The 17,503-nt window shown below is 40.7% G+C and overlaps 1 protein-coding gene across 2 annotated transcripts in view; it reads left to right on the top strand.

Moving 5' to 3' along the window:
- DENND2B (DENN domain containing 2B) overlaps positions 1-17,503 on the top strand; it is a 153,029-nt gene that overhangs the window by 52,719 nt on the left and 82,807 nt on the right. For both annotated transcript variants that reach the window (XM_058026283.1, XM_058026282.1), the window contains one exon: positions 12,610-12,714. In XM_058026283.1, coding sequence (XP_057882266.1) covers positions 12,635-12,714 — 80 coding nt within the window. In that variant the 5' untranslated portion in view covers positions 12,610-12,634. The remainder of the gene's footprint in view (positions 1-12,609; positions 12,715-17,503) is intronic.

The raw sequence follows: 17,503 nt of genomic DNA, 5'->3' as shown, positions 1-17,503 counted from the left end.
TGTGGTTGCATTTCCAAAGAGCTCTCATGTTTTGTGTTGTGGCTCCAGCTTTCCCATTAAAACTGGAAGGGCCAAAACTCCCTTCTGTGAGAACTGAATGGACTAGTTGCTTGATGTTTTGCTACAGTATGAGGTGAATTTATCACACGCAGAGACTCCAACCTCATTGGCTTTTTGATGAAAAATCTGGTCAAAGAGCTGAGAGAATGCAGTTGTCTGAAAGAGTAGAGATAATTCCTTGAAGCTGCCATAAAATTAAACTTCAGTTTGAAAAAAAGCCCTCAAACTTCAAACCATTTTCTCACATGTGTTTTCTTTAGCACCTCACCTAGAATGCAGCTACTGTGAAGAATCAGCCACAGTGAATTTCATGTTTTTCACACCTTCATATTCCCTAGGATCAGAAAAAAGCTTCTTAACATCATTTTGCATCTAAAACATAGGATAAAGAAAACTTGTTACACATGGATGTCCCACCATGCATCCTTCTTTAGGTTAAATAGGAGAACATTTGTCTGGGGAAAATGAGGTAGGAGTTTGGATATTAAGTAATAGGCACACACTAGAAGAGAGAGGCAGTTTTTCCACAGGAAGCTTCAGGAATTTATGCTTTGTAGCAACCTGTGAATCCTGGTGGATTTATAACACCTACAAATTGCAACACAAATTATCAGTTAGAACATCTCATCCCTAAATGGTCAGATGAGTAGCTATTCACAAAAGGTATTTGAACTGGATTCATAATCTTATAAATCTTTACCTTTTGGAGTTATAAAAGGTATTTTTTTGTTGTAGCAGGGTGGAATCTGCTGTCAGTCAGCTTTTGTCCACTGTGCACAGGTACAATTTTATTTGCCTCTATAATACAAATCACCTTCCTGGGACCACAAAAATGTCCATAGATATTTATCTACCTTTTGAAACACTAGGACTGAATTTTGAGTGAACTGTGGCCAAGTTTGTGGTACCAACTGGAAACCACAGGGAATCTGGCAATGCAGGCTTCATGCCAGACAAAACTGTTTAATATCTCTCTTGCATATTTTGATTTGTTCATTAATCAAACACAAGTGAAAATACATTCACAGGAAGTTGATACTGAAGAGTTTCTGTGTAATAGATTTATTTTTTTTACCTTAAAAGACTTATTTCTTTTGTGATGATGGAATTTTTAGCAGGAAAGTGTTGTTTATATATCCTGTGTTTACTTTATTCTGCTCAATTTACTTACTGGAGAAGAAGTTTTATTTGTGAAGTTTTATATCAGATTGTGCGGTACATCTATCTGTAACAATGTCTACTTGTAGATGCACATTTTTAAGTTCTGTTACCTGGTAGTGGGAAGATAAGTGTGCGTGCACCTGAATTGAAGGAGGAACAGTGACAGGAGTATGAAACAGAAGAGAAGTCTGAGCTGTAATTTCCTTGCTGGTATACTCTATGAACAGTAGCAAAGGAGTGTCTGAAACTAGAGTTAAAGTGAAAACTGCATAAGCATAAACTCTATGAAAGCAGAATAGAGTTGTAGTGTTCCCTTTCACTAAATGAAATGTATGTTATCAGAGAATAAGCTGAGTTGGAAGGGTCCCATGAGGAGCATGGAGTCCAACTCCTGGCCCTGCACAGGACATCACAAAAGTCACACCAGGTGCTTGAGGGCATTGCCCAAATTCTTCTTGAGCTCTGTTGGGCTTGCTGCTGTGACCACTGCCCTGGGGAGCCTGTTCTAGTGCCCAAAGATCTCTTGAGTGAAGAACCTTTTCCTAATATCAAGCCTAAACTTCCCCTGACACAACTTCAGGCTGTTCTATGGTTGATCATAGCAAAATCTGCTTTGACATTTTTGTTGTGAGTAGATGGGTCCTTTTCTGGAGGTCTGGTTGATGCAGAGTTATTGTCTACAGCAACCACACTTCAAAAGAAACAATAAAAGTATTTTTATTTAGGGAGCAGATCCAAATTGGACTTTTGCTGCATTCAGCTTAAAACCATAGGAAAGAAGAAAAGAAAGATGAATTCCAGCTTTAGTGCCAGTGCCACTCTAAAGCTTGCTCAAATGTGGACTCCCATGAGATGGGGAAAGTTTGACTCAAACTCTGCTGTGGGCTCACTCATGTTCCAAGTAAGAGAGCACGTGTGTTCAGATAATAGATATTATACCCTGGCCTTGTTGTGAAGAAGATATTTCCATATGGGTGATATACCAAATTTACCCTACTGTGTGTGGAATGCTTTCTGCTTGGCAAAAGGCCAAAACATTGCCTGCAAGGGAGAAGGGGCTGAAATTTTATCTGATCAGAGTGTTAATCTGTGTCACTTAGGCTTATCTTGTGGCTGTTTCTGTGTTGCAAGGGCAATGCTGCATATGCCTTTTCAATGAGATCATTGCAAAATCAAATTGCTATTAAATTATATTTTGCTCACAGTTTTGAACTGAGCTAAAGTAGGAGCCCCAGCATTAAAACTTTGAGTAGGAATGCTGGTGCTGGAGCAACATTGCAAATGCTGTCTGGATAAAATTAATGATTTCACACGAATATTTCAAGTTGAGGTTACATGTTTCAATATTGTTAAACATAAGTAGTAGCACATTATGGCTCTGCAGCCAACCTCCAAACAAGAAATGGGACCCTATTCCTGCACACACTGGCTACTTGTTATTCCTGGACACATCCAGCTCACTGTAAGGGCGTGGGATCACATTTTCTACCTGACACGTTTCTGAGGCTGTGCTCTCCCGTGCCCTCTCTGGCATTACAGATGTTCAGACTTGGATTGCAAGGAGAGAAGTGGGATTTGGGAAGCTTGGGAGCATTCTTCACAGGCCTGTGTGATGAGGGCAGCGCTTGTCTGACAGCCCCTGTGGGTCTCTCTCTCCAATCTGAGAATAAAGCAGCTCAGGCTGTAATGCTCCTCTGTGTCAGGTTTACTCCTGCTCTGTGGGCTGTGAAGAAAGATTGTTCCCTGAGCAGAACTCTCCAGCACAGTGGATCTATTCAAGCCTGCATCTGGGAAGATAGTTAGTGCCTTCATTTGTGAAATTCCTATCATAGAAGTGTGAGTTCTTTGCAACAGCGGCTGGTCTCTTGAGAAGGCTCCAACATGTCATGTACACAGCTGCATGTAAATCATTTTCATAAAAGGAAAGAAAAGAAGCTCTTTCAAATCATCAAATACCATCTCCCAGCATGTGAAGGTTTAAAAGATATGTGATACATTCACAGTTTGTTTGTGGATTTGTTTCTGTTTGCCTCCTTCTAAACCCCTGCGGTTCCCTCCTGCCACTCTGGATGCAGCGCGCATGGGAACAGAGCTAGAGTTTCTGTGGCTGCTGCTGGGTTTTCTATCTCTGCTGGGAAGGGCTGCTGCTGCAGAAATCCTCAACAGAAACTTCACTGGCAGAAGCCACTGTCCAGAGTGGTTTGGTGGCTGCAATCAGCTCCAGTGGGTGGATGGGGAGGTGTTTCCCTGCCTCCTCCTACAAGGAATGTTAAAACAGGTTTAAGTGTTTCCAGTTGTTTCTCTGGCTGGTGGTTGGAGGCCTGATGAAAGGTGATTTATAACACTTTTGCTTGTGGTAGTTTGTTGAAACTTTCCTTTCATGTAGATGGCAAAGGTCAGTGCTGTGGGAGCTGAACCCTTTCCTTGGGAAAAGTGCCTCTACTGATGGCTGTGGATACCTGTGGCTGAGCCATAGGTGGGAAGGCATTCTCTTCAACTCACAATCAGCTTGAGATAGTAAGGGAAGAAAGCTTATTTACATGGTTGCTATAAAGCCAGGAGATATCACTGAGGACCACGATATCATGCAATTTTCAATACATCCAGTTCTTCATCATTTTATCTTATAAAAATGTCATTTCTAGGAAGAAACAGTTCCCTCTCTCTTGGATCTTACTGCATTTTTTACATTTGTGAAGGGCAACTCTTGAAATTCCTTATGTTTCTTCTACTGGCTTTTCAGTGTAGATTCATACTTTCCTTTTTCTTCTTTTTGGTTTTAGTGTGGAAGAGTGAAATTCCAGCAAGGCTGACTTAGTGAAAACTGAATTAGTGTTGATGGCTGGAGAGAAATGTAACTTGATCTTCTGTCTCCAGTGCTTGAATCAGGAACTGAAATAATTGTTCTAAGATTCTGGTCAAGTTGCCAGAAAATGGAGCAGTGCTTCTGCCAGATGGTCACTGCAGAAGTGCCAGACATTCCTCCCCTCTCTGAGCTTGCAAGTGTGTGTGTTTGAGGAGGAAAATACACCCATGCAGCGGGGAACTGAAGTGCTTTTCTCCCTGAGATGCCTGCTGAGTGTGCTGTGGGCAGCACCCACAGGGATATCAGGGTGTGATGGCTGGTGAAGGGATGCAGGCACAAAGGCTTGGGCACAGGAGATATCTCTGTTGAGCAGTGACATTAGTCACCCTGTCACAGGGCTTGACAGACAATGTGAGGTATATCCACCAGAAATGAGGCTGCAGGGCCTGTCCTACAGCAAGAGGCTACTTCAGTGCCTGTAGGAATTGTGGCTCACTGGAAGAGATGGTGTTGCCTGTCAACTGCTGAGCCCAGTTGTACTGGTTAATGATTGGTGCCTTTAACTGAAACCATGGTGCACTACTGCAGCCCTGTCTTGTAGGAGCTGCTGGTGCCATGAATCTCATTTTTTCTGTATTAGAAAGCTGTGTTCTTTGGAGATATTGAAGTGTCTTGGACTTTTTTCCTCCATGCCCCATTTTTGTTGCTATAGCTACTATAATTTTCATTAACAAAGAGAATAAGTAGTTTGCTGTGTGTAGTTTGTTACTGTCATTCTGCTATATTGACATTCTGCAAATATTCTCTCAGTGATTTCTTTTTCCTCCAATCTCCCTTAGAACCAATTTTGTAAAAAAACTGCAGGAACCTGGGAGTTGCAACTCTCCTGCAATCACTGCAGGGATGTTTGTGAGGGGGGGTGAGGCTTCTACCCATGAATCAGGGACTCAAAAACGTGAATTTAGATTTGAGTTTGTGTATTGAATGAGCAGCTATGCATACCTCGAGCACTTCTCACTCTTATGGACTTGCACCTGCTTTGTAGGACTGCAGCAATTTCTGTCTCTTTTGATGAAGTCTCATGTCAGTATTGCAGATCCATCTTTCTTGAAGTATCTTCAGAAAAATGCCAAGTTTATTCCATGAGGAAGATTTTAGCCATGGAATGAAAATATCCTGGAGCATGAGTAAAGTTGGGCTACTTTCTCTGGGGGACACAGAGTGTGTTCCCAGTGTGGAGGGGAAGAAGGAGGCTGTATTTCTCTTCCCACCTGGGGTTTCTTATTGCCCTTTCATATTTCTAAAAAATCCATTCACTTTCTTGTTTCCCATTTATGTTTTTCTCATAGTATGTTAGCTATCCTTCACCTCACCTTTGCTCTACCAGTCTTGAACTCTTCTGATGTTTGTCTGGACCTCCCTCTCTGCTGCTTCTTTTGCTTACATCCTCTGTTTCAGCAGCTAGGAGGGAGGTTGGAATTCACTCATTTTTCTGGCTCCATGTTTCTCTCTGATAATTCTTTACTTAGTTGTCTGAGGTGGGAACTTAGGCAGGGCATGGAGACGCCTTTCAGTCAGGCTGCTTACACCTCATTGCAGTTTATCATCCTAGGAGCACAAGGGACTTGGGTTTGCTTCTTTTGGCTTGGGACATGTAGAGTGTGAAGGAGAGGGAGGTGGTAGCCAAGGTGTTCATAGACATGAAGGGAACCGGAATCAGAAAGCCACTGTGCATGAGAGATGAGAGAGCTGATCATTGCCTCAAATCAGGCCAGGTTTAAGCCTCCATCTATGGTACAGCAGTGGTATTTGGAGATTTGGAGAGATTTGTGAGGTAGCAGGAAAAATAGGAGCACCTTTGAGAAAATGGGCCATTGAGCCAGATGCCAGAATGTGGGTGGTGGGCTTTAATCTCTGGCACTGAATTTGCAGATCTTGCCTCTAAACAGGTTTCTTAAGACTGTGGCTGAAATCCATGTCAGAGCTCCAACACAGCTTGGAGCTTCTGCATCCTGCAGATGTTGCTTTAAGTGCAAGAACATAATTTCTAAATGTAAACAGATAGGTTCCTGCACAAATCCCTAATACAAACAATGGATTTAGTTGCCATCCCATTTGTTGCTGCTAATGCCTGTGTCCAGGTTCATTTCTGGATGTACTTTGGATACAGGAGAATTAAGATCTTCTCTAGGGGAATTAAAATCTTTTGTGTGCCTTTCTACAGATTCCCTGGGTAACTGCCAAGAGCTAAAGAGACAGACCCAGTGTTGTTCTCATAGCTTTGTACAAGCCAAGACAACTTTGGCCAGTGTTTTCCGCTTACATCCATGAGGTCTCTAGCCCATACCTCATCCTCCCAGGGTGCCTTTATATCATCATACTGAGACAGTCCATGCAAATGGAGGGTTTCTTCACTGGAAGCATTAGCACTTCCAGCTTGGGTATCATGGACAGGACCTGCTTCTGGGAGACACTGGCTCAGAACAGTCACTAACACACAGTGATCTAACCAGAAGGAGATTCGTGGTATCTTCACAGGTCAGCTCTTGACCTTACTGAGGTTTCCAATGATGATTGCCCTTCCTCCCATCATGTGTCATTAAAATACTTTGCAAGGCCTATATCTGCTAACAATTTTACAATTCTTACTCTATCAGGGCTCTGAGAGGGAGCCACATGTGCCTGACAGGAAGGGAGGTGTGCTGACAACTCCGGGCACAGCAGCTTGCTCTGTAGGATGGCTGTGACCCGTGTTTTGCCTCAGGTGATACTCTAACAAATCAAAACCTACAGCAGTTGCAAAGCCAGGATGCTTCTCAGCTATCTGGCAGACTTTGTCAGTCATCCTTGGTGCAAGGAGGGCTCAGTCATGGGTGTCAGCTCAACTGGGAAGTTGCTGCTAAGATTTAGTAAGACTTTAGTCTTTGTTTGTTCACTCTGTGAATTGCACTGGGATGTTTTTAGAGACTGGCCACACCCTGTGGGAAATACCAAAGGACATTTTCTCATTTATTGTATCCTTTGTGACACAAGAGATATTAATGAAAAAGAATCTTTGTTCCTCAAAGCTACCCAACTCTCATTCCTTAGCAAATTTATAATTTGGTTTTTGTGTCACAAGAAGCAATTCATTATTGTGCAAATGGAGTTGATGTCACTATTAGAGCATTATGACTTCACTGAGGAGTAAGCAGCAGGAACAGGTGAGCTCCTGAGACTTAAATGGAGTTGTTTATATGCAAAAATCTTGAGGATGAAGGGAGCGAACAAAAGAAGAATAACACAAAAGAATTGTGATATATGTTGGGCATAGTTTCTAAGTAGACTCTTTCTACCCTGGTATCTCAAATCAAGATATTTAAGCTTGAAATAGTCAATGTATTTTTTAAAACCCAAACCTTTTCTTTAGCCTACACAGGGAAAGACTGATTTCTGATTCAGTAACAGACATGTTTTCTGTTCATGCCTCCTTCTCTAAATGTCTTCTTCCTTGATTTTCATGTTGTTTTCCTTCCAGTTTGAAAGCTGTGGTCGCCCTAGAATTGCTAAGGGTAATGGAGGAGCTTAGCCCTAAGTTCTCACCTAGTTCAGGCATTAGGTTTGGACTGCAGAGTATTTCAAGTGAGGTCTGTTCTCTCCATCAGATATTGCCCACCTTCAATTAAGGAGGGGGAGAAAATAAATGAAGTAATAAGAAGATAAAGTAGGGTGAGGAAGACAGAATAAAGGCACAGAATAGGAAAGAACAAGAACATCAGAAAAGGGAAAAGCATTTTAGGCAGCAGAAAAACAGGAAAGGAGGGTGAAGGGTGCATGGAGAGCTGTTTTTGCTTTAGTCAGAGTGCCTGGGGGAGGTAACTTCTTTCCCCTCCAGTAGGTGCTGTAACATCAGTTTCCCAGTAGTACCAGTTCAGTTCAGGGTGATTTGGGCAGTTCAGTTCAGTGGGGACTGAAGTGCTGAGAGGGTGATTTGGGCATTGCAAGTGTCAATGGCAGCCAAGTTCACCACTCCTGCTGGTCATAGTAGGAAGTTTGTGCTATAATTAAAGTTGCCACCTAGCTGTGAAAGCTTAGCAGAGAGACTGGTCACTGACTTGGTTGAAAACAGGCTGTGGATTATAGGGAGGGAAATTTTGGATGAGAAGTGGAGTTAATCCCAGTCCAGAGAACAGATATTCCTGATGGAGCCTGGTAACCATGTTCTCAGGAGTCTCTGCAGGTGTCCTCTCAAGGCAGGAGTCTTTGAATATTTTGTTGGGCTTTCCAGTTCATCAGAACTGATGTGGTTCTGGAAGGACACAATTACCTGTTTTACTGGAAGGGAGTAGGCAAATTGCCACAAAGCAGGCTGTAACTCCTAAACAAAAGTTCAGCTGTACTACACCTCTTGACATGTGGGCAAGCTCCCTCAAAGCACTGAGAAAAGCAAATTAATGTGTTAAGCTAACTTATTAATGGCTAAAGCCATTCTGTTGCAGCTACTGTTAAGAGAAAAATAAGTAGACACATCAATTATTATAAATATATTTATGGAAGTTTGTATTTATTGTAGTTTTTCAAAAACATGAGTTTGTTTTAGCAGCCTGTGGTTCTTCCCTGTTATGACTTCCTGTTATGCCTCCAGGTCTCTGCCCTGTGGGGCTGACCAAAGGAGTAGTATTTTCCCATATTTTCCAGATTCTAGATTAGTGGAATTTCAAGGGGAAGGCAATCTGCATGAAAAACTCAATCAGACCTCAAGTAGATTACAAGGCATAATGTTAATGCCAGGAGAGGGCTTTGGAACCTACATTCAAAGGCTCCCCTCTCAAGTCATCAGATACAACATGTAAACTCTTTTTCTAGGTTGAATGATATTTACCTTCCACAGAAGGAGAGGAAGGCATCTGTTCTTGGAATGTGCTAACTGATGGACACTCTGTATTAGAAAGCAGGAGGTTTTCTTGAAGCTTTAAAGCAATTTAAGCATTCTGTGTTGCCTTGATTTTCAGGTGCTTGCTCCAAGCCTCACTTCCCAACCCACTCCCATTCACAGCTTTTAGTGAAAAAACCAACTTCGGCTTTTTCAGTAGTAGAATTGAGATTGGGTGCTTCCTAAGTGTTGGGATGCTTTAGGAAATTAAGAATAATTTTAAACTGCAGAGGGGAGGAGAAGAGGGTTTACCCCCTCCCCTGCGAACACCTGTTAATGGAATTAGACATTCAGTGGTGTTGTACTGTTCGTTAGCCCAAAGTGTGATCACTTTCAGTGCCCCATTAAAATCTCCAAGCTACAGTTTAATTAAAAAAGTGTAAGTGTACCATAAACAGGGGGGAAGATGGTCCATAAGGAATATTCTGTCATTGTATCTTCTTGCAATGATAAAGATCTCTTAGGAAACATCCACTTTGCAGCAGCCCTTTTTAGTCAGGATGCTGAGCCTTGCCTGGCATGAGCAGCAGATCCCATGTTGCCATCACCTAATTTCTCATATTTGCCTGTCATCTTTAGTTTTTGATCCTGATAAATGGTTTGTGGAGGTTTCAGGCAAAATTGATATAATGATTCTACCATTTGGGCTCATTAAATTGCCAATTTGAGAGCTATCCTAGCGAAATTAGGTCTGGAGCAAAGCACAAATTATGGCTAAGTAAGGGTTTCAGAGGAATTTTTTACATTTACAAATAAAACAGAATTCTGCATTTTTAGACCAGGTTTGTTAGATGGTTTATGAGGCAATGCAGAATTTGTGTGACATGATTATTTTTGGATTTGTTTTTAACAGTATGTCACAATACTTAAGAGATTTTGGTTTTCATTGCTTTGTGAAAAATAATTTGCAAATAGTGTAATGTAGAATGTTCTCACCCAAGCCCAAGGGATGTGATCTTGACCCTACAAAGGTTCAATAAACTTGCAGGCTGTCAGACTCATTTGAAGGCTATAAAATAACTTTCTACATGACCATAACATTTAATTTAGGTTTTCTCTCCCTAGTTTAGGTTTTCTCTCTTGTTTCTTTGTCTCTTTTTATTTTTTTCTCTTTATTTTTGGGATGCAGTGGTGGATGGGGGGGGTGAGGTTTTTGGGATGATATAAGTCTTTCCTTACAGGCACCTCTGTAAATGACTGAACACTTTTCTGCCACGTTCATATTGTTTGCATTTTTTCTACATATGCTGGGATGATACCAGCATCACCTGCATTAAAATATTCATCCAAAATAAGCTTTAAAGGAAAATAGAAAAGTCAGTTGATATCACCATATATATCATAGTCTCAGCTGCATGGGAATGAGCACACTTACAAATCAGTAAATTTGACATATCTTGAGAAATTGTCTTTAGGAACTCAATTTATCATCAGTTGAAAGCAAACCACTTCATTCTACTTGACATTTAAGGAGGCTTTGAAATGTAACATTTAAATAATCACTCCTTTTAAATGTTGAGGATGATGATTTTTACCAAGCTTTGACATACTTTTCTTCCCTCCTCCCTTTCTGTTTTTTGGGTTTGGGAAAAGTGGACTCTCAAAACCAGCAGCACAAAAGCACACTATTTTTTTTAATGTGTCAGTTCAGTCTCCCATCTTTTTGAGGGTCTCTTGAGCTTATTTTTGTCTTGAGCAAAAAGCAAATCTTGGAAAATTTATGTTACACATGCATGCTAACAGCTATTGTTCTCCTTACTCTGTGTTTATCTCTCTTATTTTTCTCACATTAAGCGTTAATAAGTGATTTAGATTTAACACAGTAAAAGCATTGAACTGGTGTGTGGAAAACATTAAAAAAACTGCTTACTCTCTGTGGAATGTACAGTCCTAGAAAGCTTGGCCAGCATTAGCAGGCTGCCTTTTTTGTCCCAAGCAATCCCTTTTCCAGTCGGAACAGGCAGTTCTGTAACAGTCCTGTAATCTTGATAATGTAACGCTAACAATAACAATGAGACACTGGAGGAATTTAGGGAGCTTCAGTGTAGAAAAAATGTTACCAACCAGGGGGAAAAAAATTATCTGCTTAATCTGGGAAAATGGATACAAAGCGGTAGAGAAGGACAAGTAGACCTGGAGTCTGTGCTCAGCAGGATTTGCTGAGCTGCAGTCTGCAGATTTTCTGACTGTGTTTGTGGCAGAACTGCTTGGAATTAGGTGGTTTAGAGAATGTCCTTTGACTGTGATAGCTCTGTTAGTGCAGGGATTTTTGTGTGTTGTTAGCTCCCAGCTTGTTTTGCAGCATCACATTACAGTGGCTTCTCAAGCGCTGGACTTCCTGTGGGTTTGAGTAAACAAGAAGTTTCGTAACACTCCTTATTTTTGCATTAGCTGTGCTGTTAATGGTTGTAAAAATTGGTAGTTCTGGTCAGACCCTGGGTGGCAGTGCTGTAAACCATGGTAGATACTTTAGTTTATAAACTAAGCAGCATCTTAGAAACCACCCAGACTGGTGCCAGCAGAGCCACAGAATCCTTCAAAAATGACTCCTGTAGCATCAGGTGGAGTAAATACTGTTCCCTTTCTTTCTCAAGGGACTCTTCTGGCATTTTAGGAATCTTATCACGACACAAAAATACATTCCTCCCTCATTTTGCAAAATATTTCTCAGGGGATTACAATGACAGAAGAAATGGCCACTAAGAGCTATGCTTTACACTGGACAACCATGGGATACAGTCAATGGAGGGGCTAATGTTATCCCAATTAAATTAGGGATTCCTGCTTTTGCATCCCTTGGGTGACATCCTGGCCTTTACTCATATCATCATGTTCTCCCTTCAGTCACAGCATGACATTGCTGTTAAGAGAGCAGAATGAAGGTAAAACAAATCATGGTACTGGGCTGTTCCTTTGCCAGTGTGCAGCAATGTCACAGAAGTGAGACCCATCTTTTGGGCACACAACTTTATACACAGGGCTGAAAATAAGTTCACTGCTTTTGGGATTACCAAATAGTTAAAAAACAGCTAGGAATTGGTAAAGAATCTTTATATTGCCTGAGGTTTTAAAAGTGTCCTAAGACAGCTTTACGTAAAGAATCTTGAGGCCAATAGAGAAAACTGCTTGTGTGATATTTTTAGATCACAATCAGATTTGAAAATGGTATTCAAAATTTCATCATTGAATAAATTTCACTATTAGAATATATTTCCAAAATAGAGTTGCACTTTAAAGATGAGAGAGCTTTTTTTACTCCTTGGGATATCTCTGGTGTGGTCAAATTTCCAGTCACAGCTACAGTGTTTGCAAGTATCACACAGTGCTGTTACTGGGATTTCCACATACCCTGGTGGATGGAAGAACCACACCAAACCTGTGATCCTTTGTGAACTTGATATCAAGCTCAGTTCATCAGACAGGCCAGCACCTGAAGCACACACCTACTTCTCATAAGTTATTTCCATTTATAGCACTGGGCTGTGATAAACTTGGCTGTGGATGTGCAATAGCAGCAGTAGACGGTTTTGTTTTTCAGGATCATCACTACCCTGACTGAATTTCATAGAATGAAAAGCAACCTGGAGTTCTACCTTTACACAGAATAGTAGTTCAAGGAGTTAATTGTCTTTTGGGCTTTCTGAGGCTTAATTGACTTTTCTTCTCACAGATATCCACATTTCTAGAAAGCAGAAATGACCATGACTGCCAACAAGAACAGCAGTGTCAACAGCAGAGCTGGAGGGAGTAAAGTGCCTCAGGACACTCTGGATAGGTAAGTGGAGAACTGCAGGATTTGCAGATTTTGAGTAAAGTTTATCTGTGTTTGGAACAAGGTGTCTGTTCCAGGGTAAGCAACCTCTATTCTGACAGAAGGAGAGCTTTGCTGGGCTGAGGGAAGTTTTTTGTAGGGAGTGGAGGACCCAAGGTATGAAGAAAGATTTCTTATTGAACAATTGCTGCTCATGGGCTGGTTATGATGGGAGTGATTGCAAGGAAGCACCTGTGTGGAAGGTGCTGTATAGATCTCAGAAATTTTGGGCTGAATTCCTCAGCCATGTGATTGCATGCCAGCTCTCCTGCACTGCCAATGTCCAGTTGGTGTTTTGTGTTGGTTTGTGTCACATTTCCTCTGCTGTTCTGCCTTCACAGACCATGGTCAGACCATCTCCTGTTGCAGGTTAGGCAATGGGTGGGAAAGGGCTGAATGTCAAGTACAGGGTTCATCTGCTGCTTTGCTTATTTGTCCTTTCTGTAGCATGAAAATAATTTACAAAGTAGATTATTTTTAATTCACAGTTAGGGGAAAAACGAAACTTATTTTAAAATGTGCAGTCAAAGAAAGATGCAGAGAACCAAAATTAATTCTGTTTTTTTATTAGGTATATTATGCTGTGGTAGAGCTCAGCAGAGGTGGGCTCCATATCCTTGTACACTTCCCAGTTTGTGTGTTTGCCATCTCCATTTTATCAATGGATAAAACACTGGGAAGTATTTTATCTTTTTGCTATCTTTTTACAAAATAGTAAAAAGATAAAATAATGAGGGCCAGGGGGACTTGAGGAATTTCTAGAGAGATATTAATATATAGACATTAATAACAGTTCCCTAATGATCTCTGGAGCTCTCAAGTTGTTTATTGTCCTTCCACCAGTGCAGACAGATCGGTGCTGGGAACTTGGGTCTAGACTTTGGCAAACTTTGGACAAGTCTCTTATTTCAAAATAATTTCCATTTTGAATAGCTTAGAGAGTACTGTGGGATACTAAGTTATTGGATAGTAACTGTCAAATAAACTGTCTTTCCTTATCATCATCATCTGTTTCAATTAGAATTTTTCAGGAAGAGATTTTTCTAAGTACAAGTAAGAGCCTGAAGCTAAGGACTATCTTTAGGTGCACTTGCTCAACAAGGGATGAGATGAATAGGTGGTCATGCTCCATTTCTCCATCCATTATTTTGCCTTATGTAATCTTCACCTGTCTCTGAGAAAGCCTGCTAGAGGATGTTATCTGAGCCAACCATGAGCATTCTTCCTTTGAGTCAGACAGTAAATCAGTGTTGTAAGTGCTGGCATTATAAAAGTTTCAAGCTTGCAAAACTTATTGTAAACATGTTCAAAGATTCACTTAAACTGAACAGTCTCTGTCTCTATTTATTGTGGGTCTTGTCTGGGCATTTGGAAACCTGCAAATGTACTTTATAATGTGACAGTGGTTTCAGTTAGTGCTGATACTGGTGTAACAGGTGTAGCAGTCTCCTGGTTGCTAAGATATATTTTTAAGAGTTATTTTCTTGTCAGTCTTAGCTTTGGTGGGGTTTATTGTTTCAAGATTGTTCAGTTGATAGTCTTAAAGGTATTTTCCAACATCAGTGATTCTGTGATTTTAAGATGCAATGTGTGATTGAGGGATATGGTGACATCAGCTGATTCAACATTTTGTGATTCCTTATAGGTCAGAAGCAAAGGTCAGTAAAGTCTCTAAAAGTCTTTCTAATTACTTTGTCTGTGATTCAGATCTCTATAGATCACAAATTGAAATTTTAATAATAAAAATCCTCAGTGGAAAGAAGGTGCCTCCAAGTAAACATCCATACAGCTGCATGCTTTGCAGGCATTAAGATGCTTGCAGTAACTAAAATTCCCTTGGTCCTCACCACAGTCGGAATTAACTGTCATGAATCACCAGAGTTGTTTGAATGGCACATCAGGAAATGAGGGAAAGACAGAGAACAGAGCAAGGACATTATTTGGGAGGATAACTGAGTTTCACCTGAGAATCTGGTTGTGGGGTTCATGGGTTTCAGCTGTGAGCACAGGAGGGGAAAAAGAACTCTTGGATCTGAAGCAAGTGAAGTGTTTTAAACAAAAGCACACTAATGCATTTTTAAAGGTACTTGAAGTTCATTCACCACTTGTTAAAATCTGAGATTTTTGTGTGTGTTAGGAGAGAAAACTTGACTGTGTTCTGAATGGGAAAATTGTAGAATGACAAGGGTGGTTGAAGGTAGGAAACATTTTCACTACAAGACGAGAGTAGATTTATTGTGACTCTTCATCCTAGAAAGGAGATTGAAGGGGGGAAGAGGAGTATCTGAAATGAGATCTAGAACAGAGATGATAAATAGGGAAACAATACTCTTTCCATTTAAGAACTAATGCAAATCCGATGAAACCAGAAGACAACAGGCTGAGAGTCAGTTGAAAAGAAGGCATTTTTCAGCAGCGTGTTTTTAAACCATTAAACTTACTCTTATGTTATGCTGCAATCAGACAAATCCATGGAACAAAAAATCTTCCAAAGCCTTTTAGTCACAGAAATAAAATCTCTGAGTCAACAGACTTAAGCTGGTTAAGTTGTGCTGCACGTTCTTATTCTCTTCTCCAGGCACCTGCTAACTCTCATGGTCAGTGACTGAACCTTGGACCAGGAATGCTTTTTTGGTCCAAGCCAGAGGGAACATTCTGATGTTGTTTGGAACAAGAGTCAGTTACAGGAAGCAAATTGGAGAAATAGCAGAAGGGTTGTTATGCTTACAAAAGGAGACTCTGGCTTTCAGTGAGCTTCCAGAGTACAACTTTAATCCTTCCTTGTGAGTCACTGAGGTGAATGCCAAGGAATGGAGGGATAGGAAAGCACCTTGTGTGTAGCTGGAAGTGACTTCTTAGCAATTTTGGCAGGAAGCAGCTCTGTGAAATCTTCTTAATCCTTCAGCAGAGGACAAAGGAGCCCATAGTATGATTGCAGCTAGTGCATAACCACATCCCTGTAGCATCAAATGAGTTTGATTTCACTATAGTTATGAGGATCAGTGTAACTCTGAGGAAACCTTAGGAGAACAGAAGTCACAGAAAGGCATAGTGGTGTTTGTAGGTCTCTCTCCTTACAATGTGGCTTGCTTTCCCTCAGCAAATGATTTCATGTTTAGCTGGAGTATTTTGGTTTTATCAGAAACTCTATTTGTTATTAGGTATTTGTCCAAAACTTGTGTTTTCTCCAGTGCAAACAAAGATAAAAGTAGAAATGGCACTACCGTCTTTGACTTAAAAATCGCCTCTACACTGTACTGTATTAAAACAGGGCAATAACTATGTCTATGAAGTCATGGTCTAGTTAGCAAAATGCAGCTTTCACACTTGTAGGCTGTGTAATATAACAGATACAAGGAGTAAAAAAAAATCCTGAACAAAAGATTTACATATTAATATATCATTATATCTTAAAATTGCAGCTTAGTTTGAGATGCTAAATGCAACAAGAACCAGTCCAGAGATGAAAAATATTTAGAGTTGTGTGACTACATAACCTGTGTAAATTATTCTTAAAGTCTTTGCCTCTGGCTAGTATGCCATCTCTTAACTCTGCATCTCAAGGCATTTTATACACTTAAGCCTTCTCAAATGCTGCAGAAACTGAAGCACAGGAAGGGTTTGTTTTAGATGACCCCGTTGTTCAATTTTTTATCAGAGTTTATTGCCTGAGGCATAAATAACATCAGGTTTTCAAGATACAGACTTCTTCCAGTGTATTTGTAAGCGTCAGAATTTCTCTTTGCCTGTAAAATGTGCAGGGTGTGCCTTATGTATGGGTCCCAACTTGGAGAACAGAAGAGGGCTTTGAAAAGCTCAAAAACATTTTAGAAAAATAATTACAATGAACAAAAATTAAGTTTGCTGCAGGTAAATGTTTTACTAGAGTGGTGATTTTGGTAGAATATATAGAGAGACTGTTGTGATGAGCAAGAACAAACACTCAAACTTTCAAATGTAGTGTCCCTGAGTTTGATTTGGGAAGATATCTAAGGCAGAAAACAGCCCTGAATCCAGTTGTGGAAAAGGACTGTGTCTGAGGAAAACTGTTCTCAGAGGCTTTGTGCCCAAGGAAAGCTGTGCCACTGCAATCACAGGTGTTTTGTCACAGTCTGGATTTTGTGATGTGGATTGTTGTCTTTCCACCCAAGCTGCACAGGAAAGGTGGTGTCCTCACCAGAGGATGTTGGTGGAGGATGTTCTCCAGCTGAGCAATCATGATTTATTGGCACAATAAGCTGGGGGGGCTGAAGTCAGGGAGTGCCATAGCAAGACGCCAGAGATTTGTGCAAAAGAAGGATTACATCTGCAATTTGCCATGAGCACCAAGTTACAAAGTGTCTATTCAAAGAAGGCTCATAAAACTTCTTTCTAAATACTTTTAGTTGAATCTTTGAACCAAATACACTCTTAATGAGTTAAAACTGAAATCTGCTATCATGAGTTGGATCTTTCTTTTTGTTTGGGAAGAACTGAGCTGAGTACCCACAAACTGCTAAATACAGGCTTTGGTTTTTATCTCTCAGCAGCGTGTGAGAGCATTCATGATGTCACTGAGACTTTGTCACCTCCATTAGCATAACCTGCTGAGATAAGTTTGCGCTGACTTTGTGGCCCAGAACTTTTCCTTCTCCAGAATTTAAGTTAATAGGACAGACATTTAATTGGTGGAGCTACCTTACCTCCAATGAAGGCAATAGAGAAGCACCACAGAGTCTGGACTAATGCAACTAGAGACACCCCAGGAATGTTT

The sequence above is a fragment of the Melospiza georgiana genome, chromosome 6, assembly GCF_028018845.1.
Source record: "Melospiza georgiana isolate bMelGeo1 chromosome 6, bMelGeo1.pri, whole genome shotgun sequence".
Lineage (NCBI taxonomy): Eukaryota > Metazoa > Chordata > Aves > Passeriformes > Passerellidae > Melospiza > Melospiza georgiana.
The sequence above is the reverse complement of the archived record's forward strand: the minus strand, read 5'-3'. Positions and strand labels throughout refer to the sequence as shown.